The sequence below is a fragment of the Balaenoptera borealis genome (genome assembly GCF_965194805.1).
Source record: "Balaenoptera borealis genome assembly, chromosome: 3".
NCBI lineage: Eukaryota > Metazoa > Chordata > Mammalia > Artiodactyla > Balaenopteridae > Balaenoptera > Balaenoptera borealis.
The window spans coordinates 92,131,582-92,144,591 of NC_138866.1; the positions used below are offsets into that span (position 1 = coordinate 92,131,582).

Here is a 13,010-nt window from a genome sequence, read left to right on the forward strand (position 1 = left end):
CAGCAGAATGGAGGGGACAGAAGAAAGAATTAGTAAACTGGAAAATAGAATAATAGAAATTGCTGAATTTTCAACCTTCAGATTAATTCTACCAGTCATAGCCTATAAAACTTCCTGAACAAGAAAATTTTTGTTTACTTCAGTTAAAACTATCCATTCTGATATTTAAATAGGATAAGGTATTTATATTAGTGTTCTTGCCTTTACTTCAGGCAGTTTGCATGTGGAATGCTTTGAAGACCCATAAGAAGAGGGTGAAGTAGACACCCCCCACTGGATTTACCAGAGGACTTTAAAACCTTTCCTTATAAATCTCCTAGCTCATTGCTATTGCTCATCTAAATATGTTATATACATTCTTCTTTAATTACATAATAGAAACTAGTTAAAAGCATAAGAATCATAAAAGAAATATGAAAACTATATTTGCAGATGATATGCATAGAAAACCCTAGACAATCAATAGTCAATCAAGACCCTAACTTGAATAAAAGGATTAAGTAAGACAGTGACTTATAAAATTTCACACAGAAATCAATATGAATTTTCGGGAGACACAATTCATTCTACAACAGGTCTGTAGGAAAGTTGTTCTGTTCTTCACATTTTTTTTCTTATAGTATTTTTGTATGAATGCTGTGCTCATTCTCTTTTTGCTTCTTATATTTGAATTAGTTGGATTTTTCTCTATAATTAGGAGACTCCTGTCCTATGTGTATTGATGGAGGTGGGTGGTCCTCAGGGTTGTTTTCTAGCATGTACCTCCCAAGGACTCCCTCCTTAAAATATGAAACATTTTCTTAAAGAAATGGTTTGGTTACTAAGAATTGACACAAAACAGTTCTAAAAAATTAGTCAAAATTTGGACAGATTTATAAGAAGGACTTGAAAACAGTCAATAGCTTCTGGTAGTCCTTAATAGTATAGTTGTCTTAGGAAACAATGTTGGGGAGGTCCTTCCAGGAATATGAAACAATAGCTTAGTTTTAAACCCAAGTGCCTAAATCTCTAGCTAAGTACTCTAGGATGGAATCTTACTTCCCTTCAGCCTTTGAGTCCTACCACTCCTACCTACACACACACACACACACACACACACACACACACACACACACACACACACACACACCATGATTCAAAAAATAAGTTTTCCTTGATTAATGATTTTATGTTCTACAAGGAACTCAATTAGCTCTAGAATTTACCCAATATTATTTGCTATAAAAATGCCAGCAGTGTTCCAAAAGCAGCTTAAAATATTTCTCTTACAAATATAAAATATATATGGTATGGTTTTCTTTCTGTGGCAATTTGGGTTTCTACATAATTCCACTGCCTGTAAAATTATTTGGCTTTCTAAAGTAAACAATTGATTAATTTTAGTATAACAGAATTTTCAGAATAAAATAAATAATCATTATTATTTTGAAACACAGACATCAATATGCTATGTTTTGTAAGGCAAAGAACTACAAATTTTTTTGACTGGGTAAACAAAACGCTGCAATTCAAAAGTTTTAGGTACCACAATAATGATCAATACTTAATGACATTCGTACCTGACAACCAGAGAAAAATGTTATTCCCTAGATCTTCTTTAAATTCATCATTAAAGAAATTACTGGATTCTGGAAATGCTTCCTGGAATGTTGCATAGATAGCTTGTGCCAAACAATCAGGATACACCTACCAAAAACAGAGTCATATTAAAATAATTCCATATTTCATTTAACATATCTCAACTATCAAAGAAATTACTAAATTTGTGAAATATACGTGCCCCTTTTTTCTTATAGCTTGCTTTTGGCCATTTAGCACTTCTTTGCACTTCTAACTGAGGAATATGAACAAAGAAGAGTTGAAAATAAAGTCAGTCAATTTGGCTATTTGTTAGCATTTTGGGAAAAAAAATTTAATTTGGATAAAGGATGAAGTTACAATTAAGATAAGATACTTTAATGATTCTACATTTATTTCATTTAACCTTGCGATTGATACCCTCTTTCAGAAAAAGAATACTGTCTTTCAGGTCATTATAATAAAAAGCATATATATATATATATTTTAATTGAAATATATTTGACATGTAATACTATGTAAGTTTAAGGTGTACAACATGTTGATACATTTGTTTACTGCAATATGATTACCACCATAGCATTAGCTAACACCTCTATCACGTCACACAATTATCACTTTGAGTGTGTGGTGAAAATTAAGAGCATGTTTTTAAATAATTGAAGCCTGTTTAGGTGAGTTAATATATTATAACCACGACTGTAAAATCATGATCAGATTTTATATTTGTATCATACAAACAGATGGTACTACCAGTATTCTATTAGACTTAAATTCGCTTGACTACTAAGTTTCTCTCGGGGACTGACTAAACACAGGAAGATACCAGATTTTTATAGTAAAGATTTAAAATATTTTATCTACTATTTTGGAAGGCTGGCAGACACCAGAAACTAGAAGAGGCAAGGAATGGCTTCTCCCCTAGGGCCTCTTAAAGAAACTAGCCCTGTTGATACCTTGATTTTAGTCCTATAAGACTCATTTTGGACTTCTGACCTATATAACTGTAAGACAATGAATTTCTGTTGTTTTAAGCCACTAACTTTGTGATAATTTTTACATCAGCAATAGGAAACTAATATAGTCGCCTAATCCAGTAGTGCTAAAATCTGCTGGTAATGGATGGTATTCTTTGAAGAACTCCATAAGTTTTTTTGGGTAGGGGAGAAGAGGAGAGGGAAGAATGCTTTAAAATACTGATATATTTAATTTTACTGAATGAACCATGAACATTTTTACTACCAGAAAAATCACATATTATAATTGTGGTATATAAAATCACACTAATAATCAAAATTTAAAAGTTGAACAAGGTAAGTAAGAGGAACTTTTAAAAGTTTTCTGTGAATATCTCACCTTCAGGAGATTAGGGGAAAAAGAGATCAAGTGTCAAATGATGTTGGGAAAATTTCTGAAGGAATATCATTGTATGATACTGGAAGAAACTGAAGCAAAAGCTATACTAAATATGTTCAGATTTAGTTAATTTGTACTGAATAGTGAGACCTGAAGCTAATTTTTTGATTCTTAAATATTAATAGTTTTCTCTTTCTGTGGTAAGATAAATCAGATGAGCCAATAGTAACAAAACACCTTCTTATTTGAATGAGTTAAAAATAATAGAAATTGGTCAATGAGAGTTGAGGCTCCATTTCTACTTATAGAGCTGTGGAGGTAATATACCTGTAGGGAGGTGGCGTGGTTCTCAAGCACTGAGACAGGGAGAGGGAACATTATAAAATGACTGAACAAAGGTCAAGGGGTCAAATTATTACGGTGTACATGTTATTTGTTCTCAAGTGAGGCTTTGAATCTTGGTTAAACAACTTCTAATTTCTCCTTGGAAAAAGCCACTGAAAATAGGGACTTAGAAAAAAAATCAAGTCATGATTTGAGAAGGGTTATAAATACAATATCTACCAAAAGGCACATCCATCCCAAGGGAGAACATTTGGACCATAAATGTAAGACCAGAAATTACAGAATAAGGGATATGCAATGGTGCCACTACCTCCTTTGTTCACATTAAATAGGTCTTTTATTCTTTTCTTAAGAGCCCTGTGTTAAAGCATGCTTGATTTCATCAAGCCACATGTATAGGCTAGAAACACCACAAAGGGATAGACTAGGTGAAAGCCTATGGATAGGAGAAACAGCTGGTTTTGTCATCTCTAGACAATTTAATGACCAAAAATCCCAACCATTACCTATTATTTTCCTGCAAATAAGAAAAATAAATTTAATATTAGCAGAGAAAATCTTAGTCTATCTTTCAGAACATTAGTGTTCTATAAACAATTTATGAATCATGGATCAACCTCTTCATCTGATGGACAACCAGCTGTGGAACTGAGAGACTGAATGTCTTGCCAAGATCACCTGGGTAATTATGAGCAGATTCCAGATGTGAAGCCAAGTCTCCTTATGCCCAGTCCACTACTGATTTCCTTCTACAATACTGTATGTATATGTTTGTGAGATAGTCAAGACTGAGCATAAATATTCGGCAATTTAAGTTCGTTTATGTTTTCATCATGAAGGACATTTATTTTTATTTTGGGTTTTACCCATGAAAACATTGACTGACTCAAAAATACTTCTGTATTTCTGATTTACAGATGTCAGTACAACAAAGTATTTGAATGTGGCTTCTGCTTTGAAATGCTAGATGTTTACATTTTAAAATACTCAGTGAAATTCCTACATGTCTTTATTTCACATTACTCAAGAACATAAATTATTTTAACCAAATTATTTTACTATAACAGACATAGTAAAACATTTGATTCATAAATTTGTCCATTGTTCTTTACTGTAACATGTGCTTAGTACTTAGGCATAACACAAGAAGTTAAGTCCTCTTAGATCGAAAGATACTTTATAAAGTAAAAGAAAAATGATAATTTTTAGGTAAAAAACCAAGACTGTACATAGAACAAGTCAACAGTTTTCAAATTATTAATATGCAAACAAATACATATACCACACTGAGGAGATTCTGTAAGGCTTTTAGTCAGTAGAATACAATATTCTGGGGTGGAAGGGCATGACTTTTTAAATATTATCATTATTAACTCTACTTTAGGCAATTTTGCTTGCAAAGTAACAAAATATGTTCTCATATGTGTTTAAATAAAATAACTATTTTTATATTTCACTTGCTATAAAAATAATTAGCATAATTAGTTAATTTCTATATTTACCTGAAAGAATGCATCCTTTCGACTTAGAGGTATGCTCATGAAAAGTGACACATAACTTTCTGAAATTCTATCAAACAAGGAATCTTGACTTTCTCTGTCAGGCTTAAAAAATAAAACACACATGGAATTAAAATCATTAATACTACAATTTAAAATTAGAATCTGTTTACATAATGTCAGTAACTCTATCTTCTTAAAGGGCAGATCAGTTGCTATAGTGGAATGAGCATGGGTTTTTGGCATCATGCAGACCTGTATTTGAATGCTGGCTCCATTATTCATTAGCTGCACTATCCCAGGCAAGTTAATTAAGTCCTAGTTTCCTTATCTGCCAAATATAGATAATATCACATACCTTAAAGTATTATCTTAAAATTAAATAGGGACAAGGATTATGTTTTGTTTGACTTTGTATTTCAAGCCCTCAGCACGGTGCCTGGCACACTGAAAGCACACCAACATTTGATGAATTAATGAAGGTTCTTGAATAGTAGTTGGCATGCACAAGGCAATCAATGGCATAGTTGCCTGCTATTATTCTATAACCATTCCATATTTTTCATAATCAGTAACTCAGTATAAAGTCAAAGCAATTACTGGAATGAGACAGCCATAGCCAGAACTAGTAAAATTGTGACATGAGAACTATACTAAAAACAAAGTAAGTAGAATTTCATAAGAAGGAAGAAATCTGTAGATAATAATAATGTCAATATTAAAGTCCTAAGGTAGCACCTTGAATTCTTGCTCTATTAAGCAATGAAGAGATAAATTAGAGTGCAAATCCATGAATTAAGCAATAAAGATGAATTAGAGTCCAAATTCATTTATGATGTCAACAGTAGAAGCACAAGCTGGAATTAATAGGTTTTGGTAATAAACATCAAAAATGATCAAATTTAGTGGCAGTTTTCTATGAAATTAGCATGCCATATGAGCTAGGATTCATAAATGCATAGGATCTTAGACATAAAGTGGAAGTTAGATATCACCTAGGTTAAGCCCCTCTATTTTAATGACTGCATTGATGCCCAGAAAGATTAAGAGAATTATTTAAGGTTATACACAGTTAAGTAACTGAAAGCCAGACTAGAATCTAGGTCTCCTAACTCCCAATACAGCTTTTATGCTTGTTTAATAAGTTTATGGGAGGAGATAGTAGCAGAAATCATAATGATAATGTTAATAGTTAACAATTCTTGATCATTTATATAATGGGCAGTGGTTCTAAGACTTAGGGTTGTGTGAGAATTAAATGAGATAATATATAATTTACTAGTAAAGAAAGTTGGCATGTTTCAGTTACATGATCTACACTTAACACGTGTGATGAAATACCCAAACAGAAAGTTCCAGAACATGTCTTTGATTAATACAATTCAACCTAATGTCCACAACATATATACCTCCACAGGAAACTGAGTAGCAAAATGGTACAGTAAATTTTTATACATGTTTTGGTATGCTTGAAAAGAAAACGTATCCTACAGCTTTTGGATATTCAGGTTACTGATATGTTCATTAGATCTAGCTATTTAACATATGTTAAATCATACTTGCATTCCAGGAATAAATTTCATTGGTCAGATTGTATAACCCTTTTAATATACTGCTGAATTCAGTTTGCTAGTATTTTGTTGAAGATTTTTGCATCAATATCCATCAAAGAGGATATTGGTCTGTAGATGCTTTTTGTTGTAATATCTTTGGCTTTGGTATCAGGGTAATGCTGGTCTCATAAAATGAGCTGGAAACTATTCCCTTCTCTTCAATTTTTTGGGAGAGTTAGAGAAGGACTGGTGTTAATTCTTCTTTTAATGTTGGCAGAATTCATCAGTGAAGTCATCTAGTCCAGAACTTTTCTTTGTTGGGAGGTTTCTGATTACGGAAACCTGATTGAATCTCCTTACTAGTTATAGGTCTATTCAGATTGTCTATTTCTTCATTATTCCCTCTTGGAAAATTATATGTTTCTAGGAATTTGTCCATTTTATACAGGCTATCCAATTTGTTGTTATATGTTTGTTCACAGTACTCTAATAATCCTTGTTATTTCTTTGACAATAGTAATGTTTCCACTTTCATTTCTGACTTCAGTAATTTGAGTCCTTTTTTTTTTTTTTTTTTTGGCTGCACTGAATGGCATATGAGATCTTATATGAGATCTTAGTTCCCCGACGAGGGATCGCACCCATGCCCCCTGCAGTGGAAGCACGGAGTCTTAACCACTGGACTGACAGGGAAGTCCTCACTTTTTTTCTTAGTCTAGCTAGAGGTTTGTCAATTTTGTTGATCTCAAAGGACTAACTTTTGGTTTTACTGATTTTCTCTACTGTTTACCAATTCTCTATTTTACTTATCTCCACTCTAATCTTTAGTAATTCCTTCCTTCTTTGTTGTTCTTTTTCTAGTTCCTTAATATGTAAAGTTAGGTTGTTGATATATTGTTTTTTGATTTATTTAAAACTTTAAATTTCTCTTTTAGCAATGCTTTTGCTTTATCCTATGAGTTTTGGTACATTGTGTTTTTTGCTTTCATTTGTTTCAAGTTATTTTCTAATTTCCCCTGTGATTTATTCTTTGAATCATTGGTTGTTTAAGAACTCTTATACATCAACAATGTGAGAATAATTTGTACATCCAGTTTGGAAACAACTTGGCACTACCTTGTGAAGTTGAACATCTTCATACCCAACAATGCAGCAATTCCATTCCTTCTCTATGTGTCTTGCAATTCTTGTTTGAGAGATGGACATCTTCAATAGGACAGTAAAACCTGAGGTATAAAGTAGTTATGCTTGGGAATAGGTATGTCTCTTCTCTTGTTAGCCTTTAGGGGTCTGAGTCAACTAAGTAAAATGTTAAGCTCCATTTGGGTTTTGTTTTTGCTATGGTTATTCTCAGTTAAACAGAGGCTTCAAATTCCTCCTGCATTGCCTTGTTTTTAGAATTCTTGAAGACCCACCTTTTGAATTCATTTTCTCTAATTCCTTCTGTTTTTCAGTTTTTCCTTTTATTGGTTTCCTCTCTGATCTTTATTATTTCCTTTCTTCTGCATACTTTGGTTTTCATTTCTTTTTCTTTGTCTAGTTTCCTACAGTAGAAGTTGAGGTCATGGTTTTTGAGAACTTTCCTTATTTCAAATCTAGACATCTTAATGCTTTAAATTTCCAAATACTGTTTGAGGTCCATCCCACAAATTTTAATCTGTATTTTCATTTTCATCAAGTTCAAAATACTTTTCAATTTGCCGACTGATTTCTGGTTAGACCCACAGTTCCTGAGAAGTGTGTTATTTAGTTATCAAATATTTGAAGATTTTCCAGGTAGCTTTCTGTTAGTCATTTATAATATAATTCCATTTTGGTCTAAAAACATACTTTGTATGACTTGAATTCTTTTTATTTCATTAGGATGTTTTCCTAGCCCAGAATATAGTTGGTAAAGGTTTAATGGGTACATAAGAAAAATGTGTATTCTGCTGTTGTTATGAGGAATGTTTAAGAAATATCAATTAGATCCATAAAGTTGGTTAACAGTATTGCTCAAGTCATCTACATCATTCTATATCAATAACTGGTTTTCTGCACATTCGACCAATTATTGAATATAAGGTGTTGAAATACCTAACTATACTTATAGATTTGTCTATTGCTTCTTTAAGTATTAAAATTTTTTCATTAAATGTGTTTCAAAGCATTTTAATTAGGTGCATAAATATTTATGATTGTTATGTCATATTGATGTATTGACTACTTTATAATTATACAATTACTTTCTTTTTCCCCCGTAATATTCTTTGCTTTGAAGGCTACCCTGTATAATGAGTTCAAAAAAGTTGTGACTTTTGTGGGTTATATATGGCTTGTCTTTGTTATTTTATGAGTGGAACTGATGTACTTTCCAGCCTCCTGAATCTTTTTGGGAGCCAATGTTCCAAGGACAATTTTGAAAACATTAAGGGTATATGATTACTCGAACTATTCTAGTTAAACACCATCAAGGAAATTTTTATCATTAGCCTACACGTTGGCCAGCAATTTTTAGAACACTGCATTCTCACTAACAATATGATAATAAATAATAATGATAGATGTAACCATTGAACACTTACCATACACCTACTTCCATGTAAACAAACAACTTAACATGCATTTTCTAATGTAACTCCCGATAAACAGATAAAGTAGGTAATTTTTTAAAATTTTATGAAAGACTTAGAGAGGTAAGTAACTATTCAAAGTCACATCATTTTCTAAGTGGATAAACTTGTTTTTGAAAGCCAGATCTTAATTCTATTATATTGAATCTCATATTACATTTATATAGTATTTCCACAGTTTACTAGGGATCTTATTCATGTCACTTTTAGTACACACACCAACTCTAGGAAAAAAGAAAGTATATGTTATTTTTACCTGTTTTTTGTTTGTTTTGTTTTATTTTGTTTTAGAGAGATGACATAACTGAAGCTCAGAGTGATTTTCTGACTAGCCCAAAGTCTCACACTAACTACTGGGAGAGCCAGATTTAAAATTTTAATTTCCTGGATTCCAGTGCAGCACTTTTTCTACTAGATCAAGCTACCACTACATCATAGGCAATAAAGGAAATCTGCTATTATATTAGTCACCTAAAAACTACTGAAATAAGTTTTAGAGCCAGCATACTGAACCATGCTATGTTCTAGAGTATGATTATATATATATTTTTCATATTATGCTGTTGGTAATTAAATTGTACAAGTGGCTCAGGGTTCTATTCCAGTTATAAAGTCAGTATTATTTATTATTCATAAAGTAGATTCAAAAATAGATAGAATTTATGTGTTTTGTACTCACCTGAAAATGTAGTACAACTTGAAATAGGAGCTAACCTAACAAAACAGATATTCCCACACAATGCTGGTAAAAATGTATGGGCATGCACCACACTTATTTGGTGGATTTAGGAACCTAAGAGGTCATGCTATTTATCTAGTTCACTGGCTTCAATACATTTATATTTAACAATGAATCCTCTTAGAAATAAAACCATAGGTGAAATGTAATGAACAGAACAGATGAAAGAGGAGCTGTTCTGGTTAAATCATGGAAATGTTGCTTCAATATGGCTTGGATATCCCTTCAGTTCCCTAGAACACTAGCAGAACACTCATCCAGCTGAATCATATATTGTTCCTCAAAACACACCAGAAATCTTAACTGATACTGAAAATGTTATTAAATTATAATATTTTAAAATTATTACTGGGGGTGGAGTCAAGGTGGCGGACTAGGAGGATGCGGAATTTGTGTCTCCACACAACTAGGGCACCTACCAGGCACCGGTGGGGGACCACAGACACCTAAGGGGACAGGAGGAACCCCCAGTGACCGGGTAGAACGTGGAGCGTGGGGGGAGTGAAGGGGGAGGAGAAGTGGAGGCAGGATGGGACTGGCGCCCCTGAGGGGCAGCTGGAGGAGGGGAAGGGATCCCATGCCCAAAGGGGTAAATTGGGGGACCACTGAGAGGGCAGGGGATCAAAAGGGAGCATGGCCAGGATTACCCTGCCCACTAGGGCCCCTGGGAGCCTGCTGAGATCCTGAGCCTGATCCTCTGCCCACCGAGGCCCCCTCCAGCCGTGCACGGGTCCTGAGGGAGTGGGAGGGAGGGAAGGGGGAGCAAAAGTAAAGGCCAGACCTCCGGGACCAGCACCCCTGAGGGGTGGCTGGGGGAGGAGGAGTTCCTACACCCAGCAGAACCCACCCACGGTTAGGGGTCCATCGGGGACAGGGGAGACCCTGGGGAGACGGTGGTGGTGGCGTGCAGAGGAGCAGAAGGGAATGCGGCCAGCACTTTCTCTGTCTACTTAGGCACCAGTAAGCCTGATGGGCTCCTGGGCCTAACCCTCTGACCTCGGAGTCTCCCTCTTGCAGTGCAGAGCCCAAGCCCCACCCCTACACTCCCACCCAAGGCCCTACCTCTACACTTGGCGACCCCCTCCAATGCTGGGCCTAAACCCCACCCACACATCCTCACTCAGGGCCCTAACTCCAAACTCCGGAACTCCACACTCCAGGTCCTCCTTTCCATGTACTGCCTCTCCCCTTCTGTGCAGGTACTAAGCAGAGGCCCTGCCCCACACTCAAACGTCAACCCCCACCCACCTAAGTCCCGCCACACACAAAACCCCACTCCTGCTTTAGTTCCACCCCCACCAAAACACCCCCATAGCCAAGGCTTTTTTTTTTCCTCTTTTAGATTGGGGTTCTGTTTTACCTTGTTGATTCATTTACATATTTATTTTTCCTAATAAATCTTTTATTTTTCTAATTTTCTTTTATTCTTTATACTCTGTTATTGTTCTCTCCTTTTAGCTTGTTCCCCCTCCCCCCTTTTTTTTCTGTTGTGGTTTTATTTTACTGTGTTGCAGTTGTTTCAATTATATTTTTATTTTTCATAATACATTTTGTTTTTTATTCTTTGATATGGTACTGCACCTTTTTTTTTTTTTTTGCCATGCCATGCAGTTTGAAGGATTTTGGTTCCCAGCCTGGAGGTCGGGCCTGAACTCCTGTGATGGGAGCTCTGAGCCCAAAAAGCTGGAATAACAGAAAAACTCAGACCCCAGGGAATATTAATCGGAGTGAGGCCTCCCGGAGGTGCTCATCTCAGCACCAAGACCTGGCTCTATCCAACTGCTTGCAAACTCCAGTGCTGGATGTCTCAGGCCAAACAACCAGTAAGACAAGAATACAGCCCCACCCATCAGAAGAAAAAAAAAAAAGGAAATGACAAAAAATTATCTTACAGACAAAGGAGCAAGGTAAAAACTTACAACACCAAATAAATGAAGAGAAATAGGCAACCTATCTGAAAAAGAATTCAGAGTAATGATAAAGATGATCCAAAATCTCAGAAACATAATGGAGAAAATAAAAGAAACATTTAACAAGGAACTAGGAGAACTAAAGAGCAAACAAACAGTGATGAACAACTTAATAATTGAAAAGAAAAACACTCTAGAAGGAATCAATAGCAGAATAACTGAGGCAGAAGAACAGATAAGTGAGCTGGAAGATAAAATGGTGGAAATAACTGCCAGGGATAGAATAAAGAAAAAAGAATGAAAAGAATTGAGGACAGTCTCAGAGACTCCTGGGACAGCATTAAATGCACCAACATTCGAATTATAGGGGTCCCAGAAGAAGAAGAGAAAAAGAAAGGGTCTGAGAAAATATTTCAAGAGATTATATTTGAAAACTTCCCTAACATGGGAAACGAAATAATCAATCAAGTACAGGAGGCGCAGAGAGTCCCATAAGGGTAAATCTAAGGAGAAACACACCAAGACACATGTTAATCAAACTATCAAAAATTAAATACAAAGAAAAAATAATAAAAGCAGCAAGGGAAAAACAACTAATAACATACAAGGGAATCCGCATAAGGTTAACAGCTGATCTTTCAGCAGAAACTCTGCAAGCCAGAAGGGAGTGGCAGGACATATTTAAAGTAATGAAAGGGAAAAACCTACAACCAAGATTACTCTACCCAGTAAAGATCTCATTCAGATTTGACAGAGAAATTAAAACCTTTACAGACAAGCAAAAGTTAAGAGAATTCAGGACCACCAAACCAGCTTTACAAGAAATGCTAAAGGAACTTCTCTAGGCAGAAAACACAAGAGAAGGAAAAGACCTACAATAACAAACCAAAAACAATTGGTAATAGAACATACATATCGATAACTACCTTAAATGTAAATGGATTAAATGGTCCAACCAAAAGACATAGACTGGCTGAATGGATACAAAAACAAGACCCGTATAAATGCTGTCTACAAGAGACCCACTTCAAACCTAGGGACACATACAGACTGAAAATGAAGGGATGGAAAAAGATATTCCATGCAAATGGAAATAAAAAGAAAGCTGGAGTAGAAATTCTCATGTGAGACAAAATAGACTTTAAAATAAAGACTATTACAAGAGACAAAGTAGGACACTACATAATGATCAAGGGATCAATCCAAGAAGAAGGCATAACAATTGTAAACATTTATGCACCCAACATAGGAGCACCTCAATACATAAGGCAAATGCTAACAGCCATAAAAGGGGAAATCGACAGTAACACAATCATAGTAGGGGACTTTAACAGCCCACTTTCACCAATGGACAGATTATCCAAAATGAATATAAATAAGGAAACACAAGCCTTAAATGACACATTAGACAAGACGGA

The 13,010-nt window shown here is 34.9% G+C and overlaps 1 protein-coding gene across 7 annotated transcripts in view; it reads right to left on the minus strand.

Annotated features, from left to right (window-relative positions):
• FAM227B (family with sequence similarity 227 member B) overlaps positions 1-13,010 on the minus strand; it is a 308,625-nt gene that overhangs the window by 249,807 nt on the left and 45,808 nt on the right. For all 7 annotated transcript variants that reach the window (XM_082387967.1, XM_082387962.1, XM_082387961.1 and 4 more), the window contains 2 exons: positions 4,782-4,883; positions 1,560-1,686 (listed from right to left, as the gene is read on the minus strand). In XM_082387967.1, the coding sequence (XP_082244093.1) occupies positions 1,560-1,686; positions 4,782-4,883 (229 nt within the window). The remainder of the gene's footprint in view (positions 1-1,559; positions 1,687-4,781; positions 4,884-13,010) is intronic.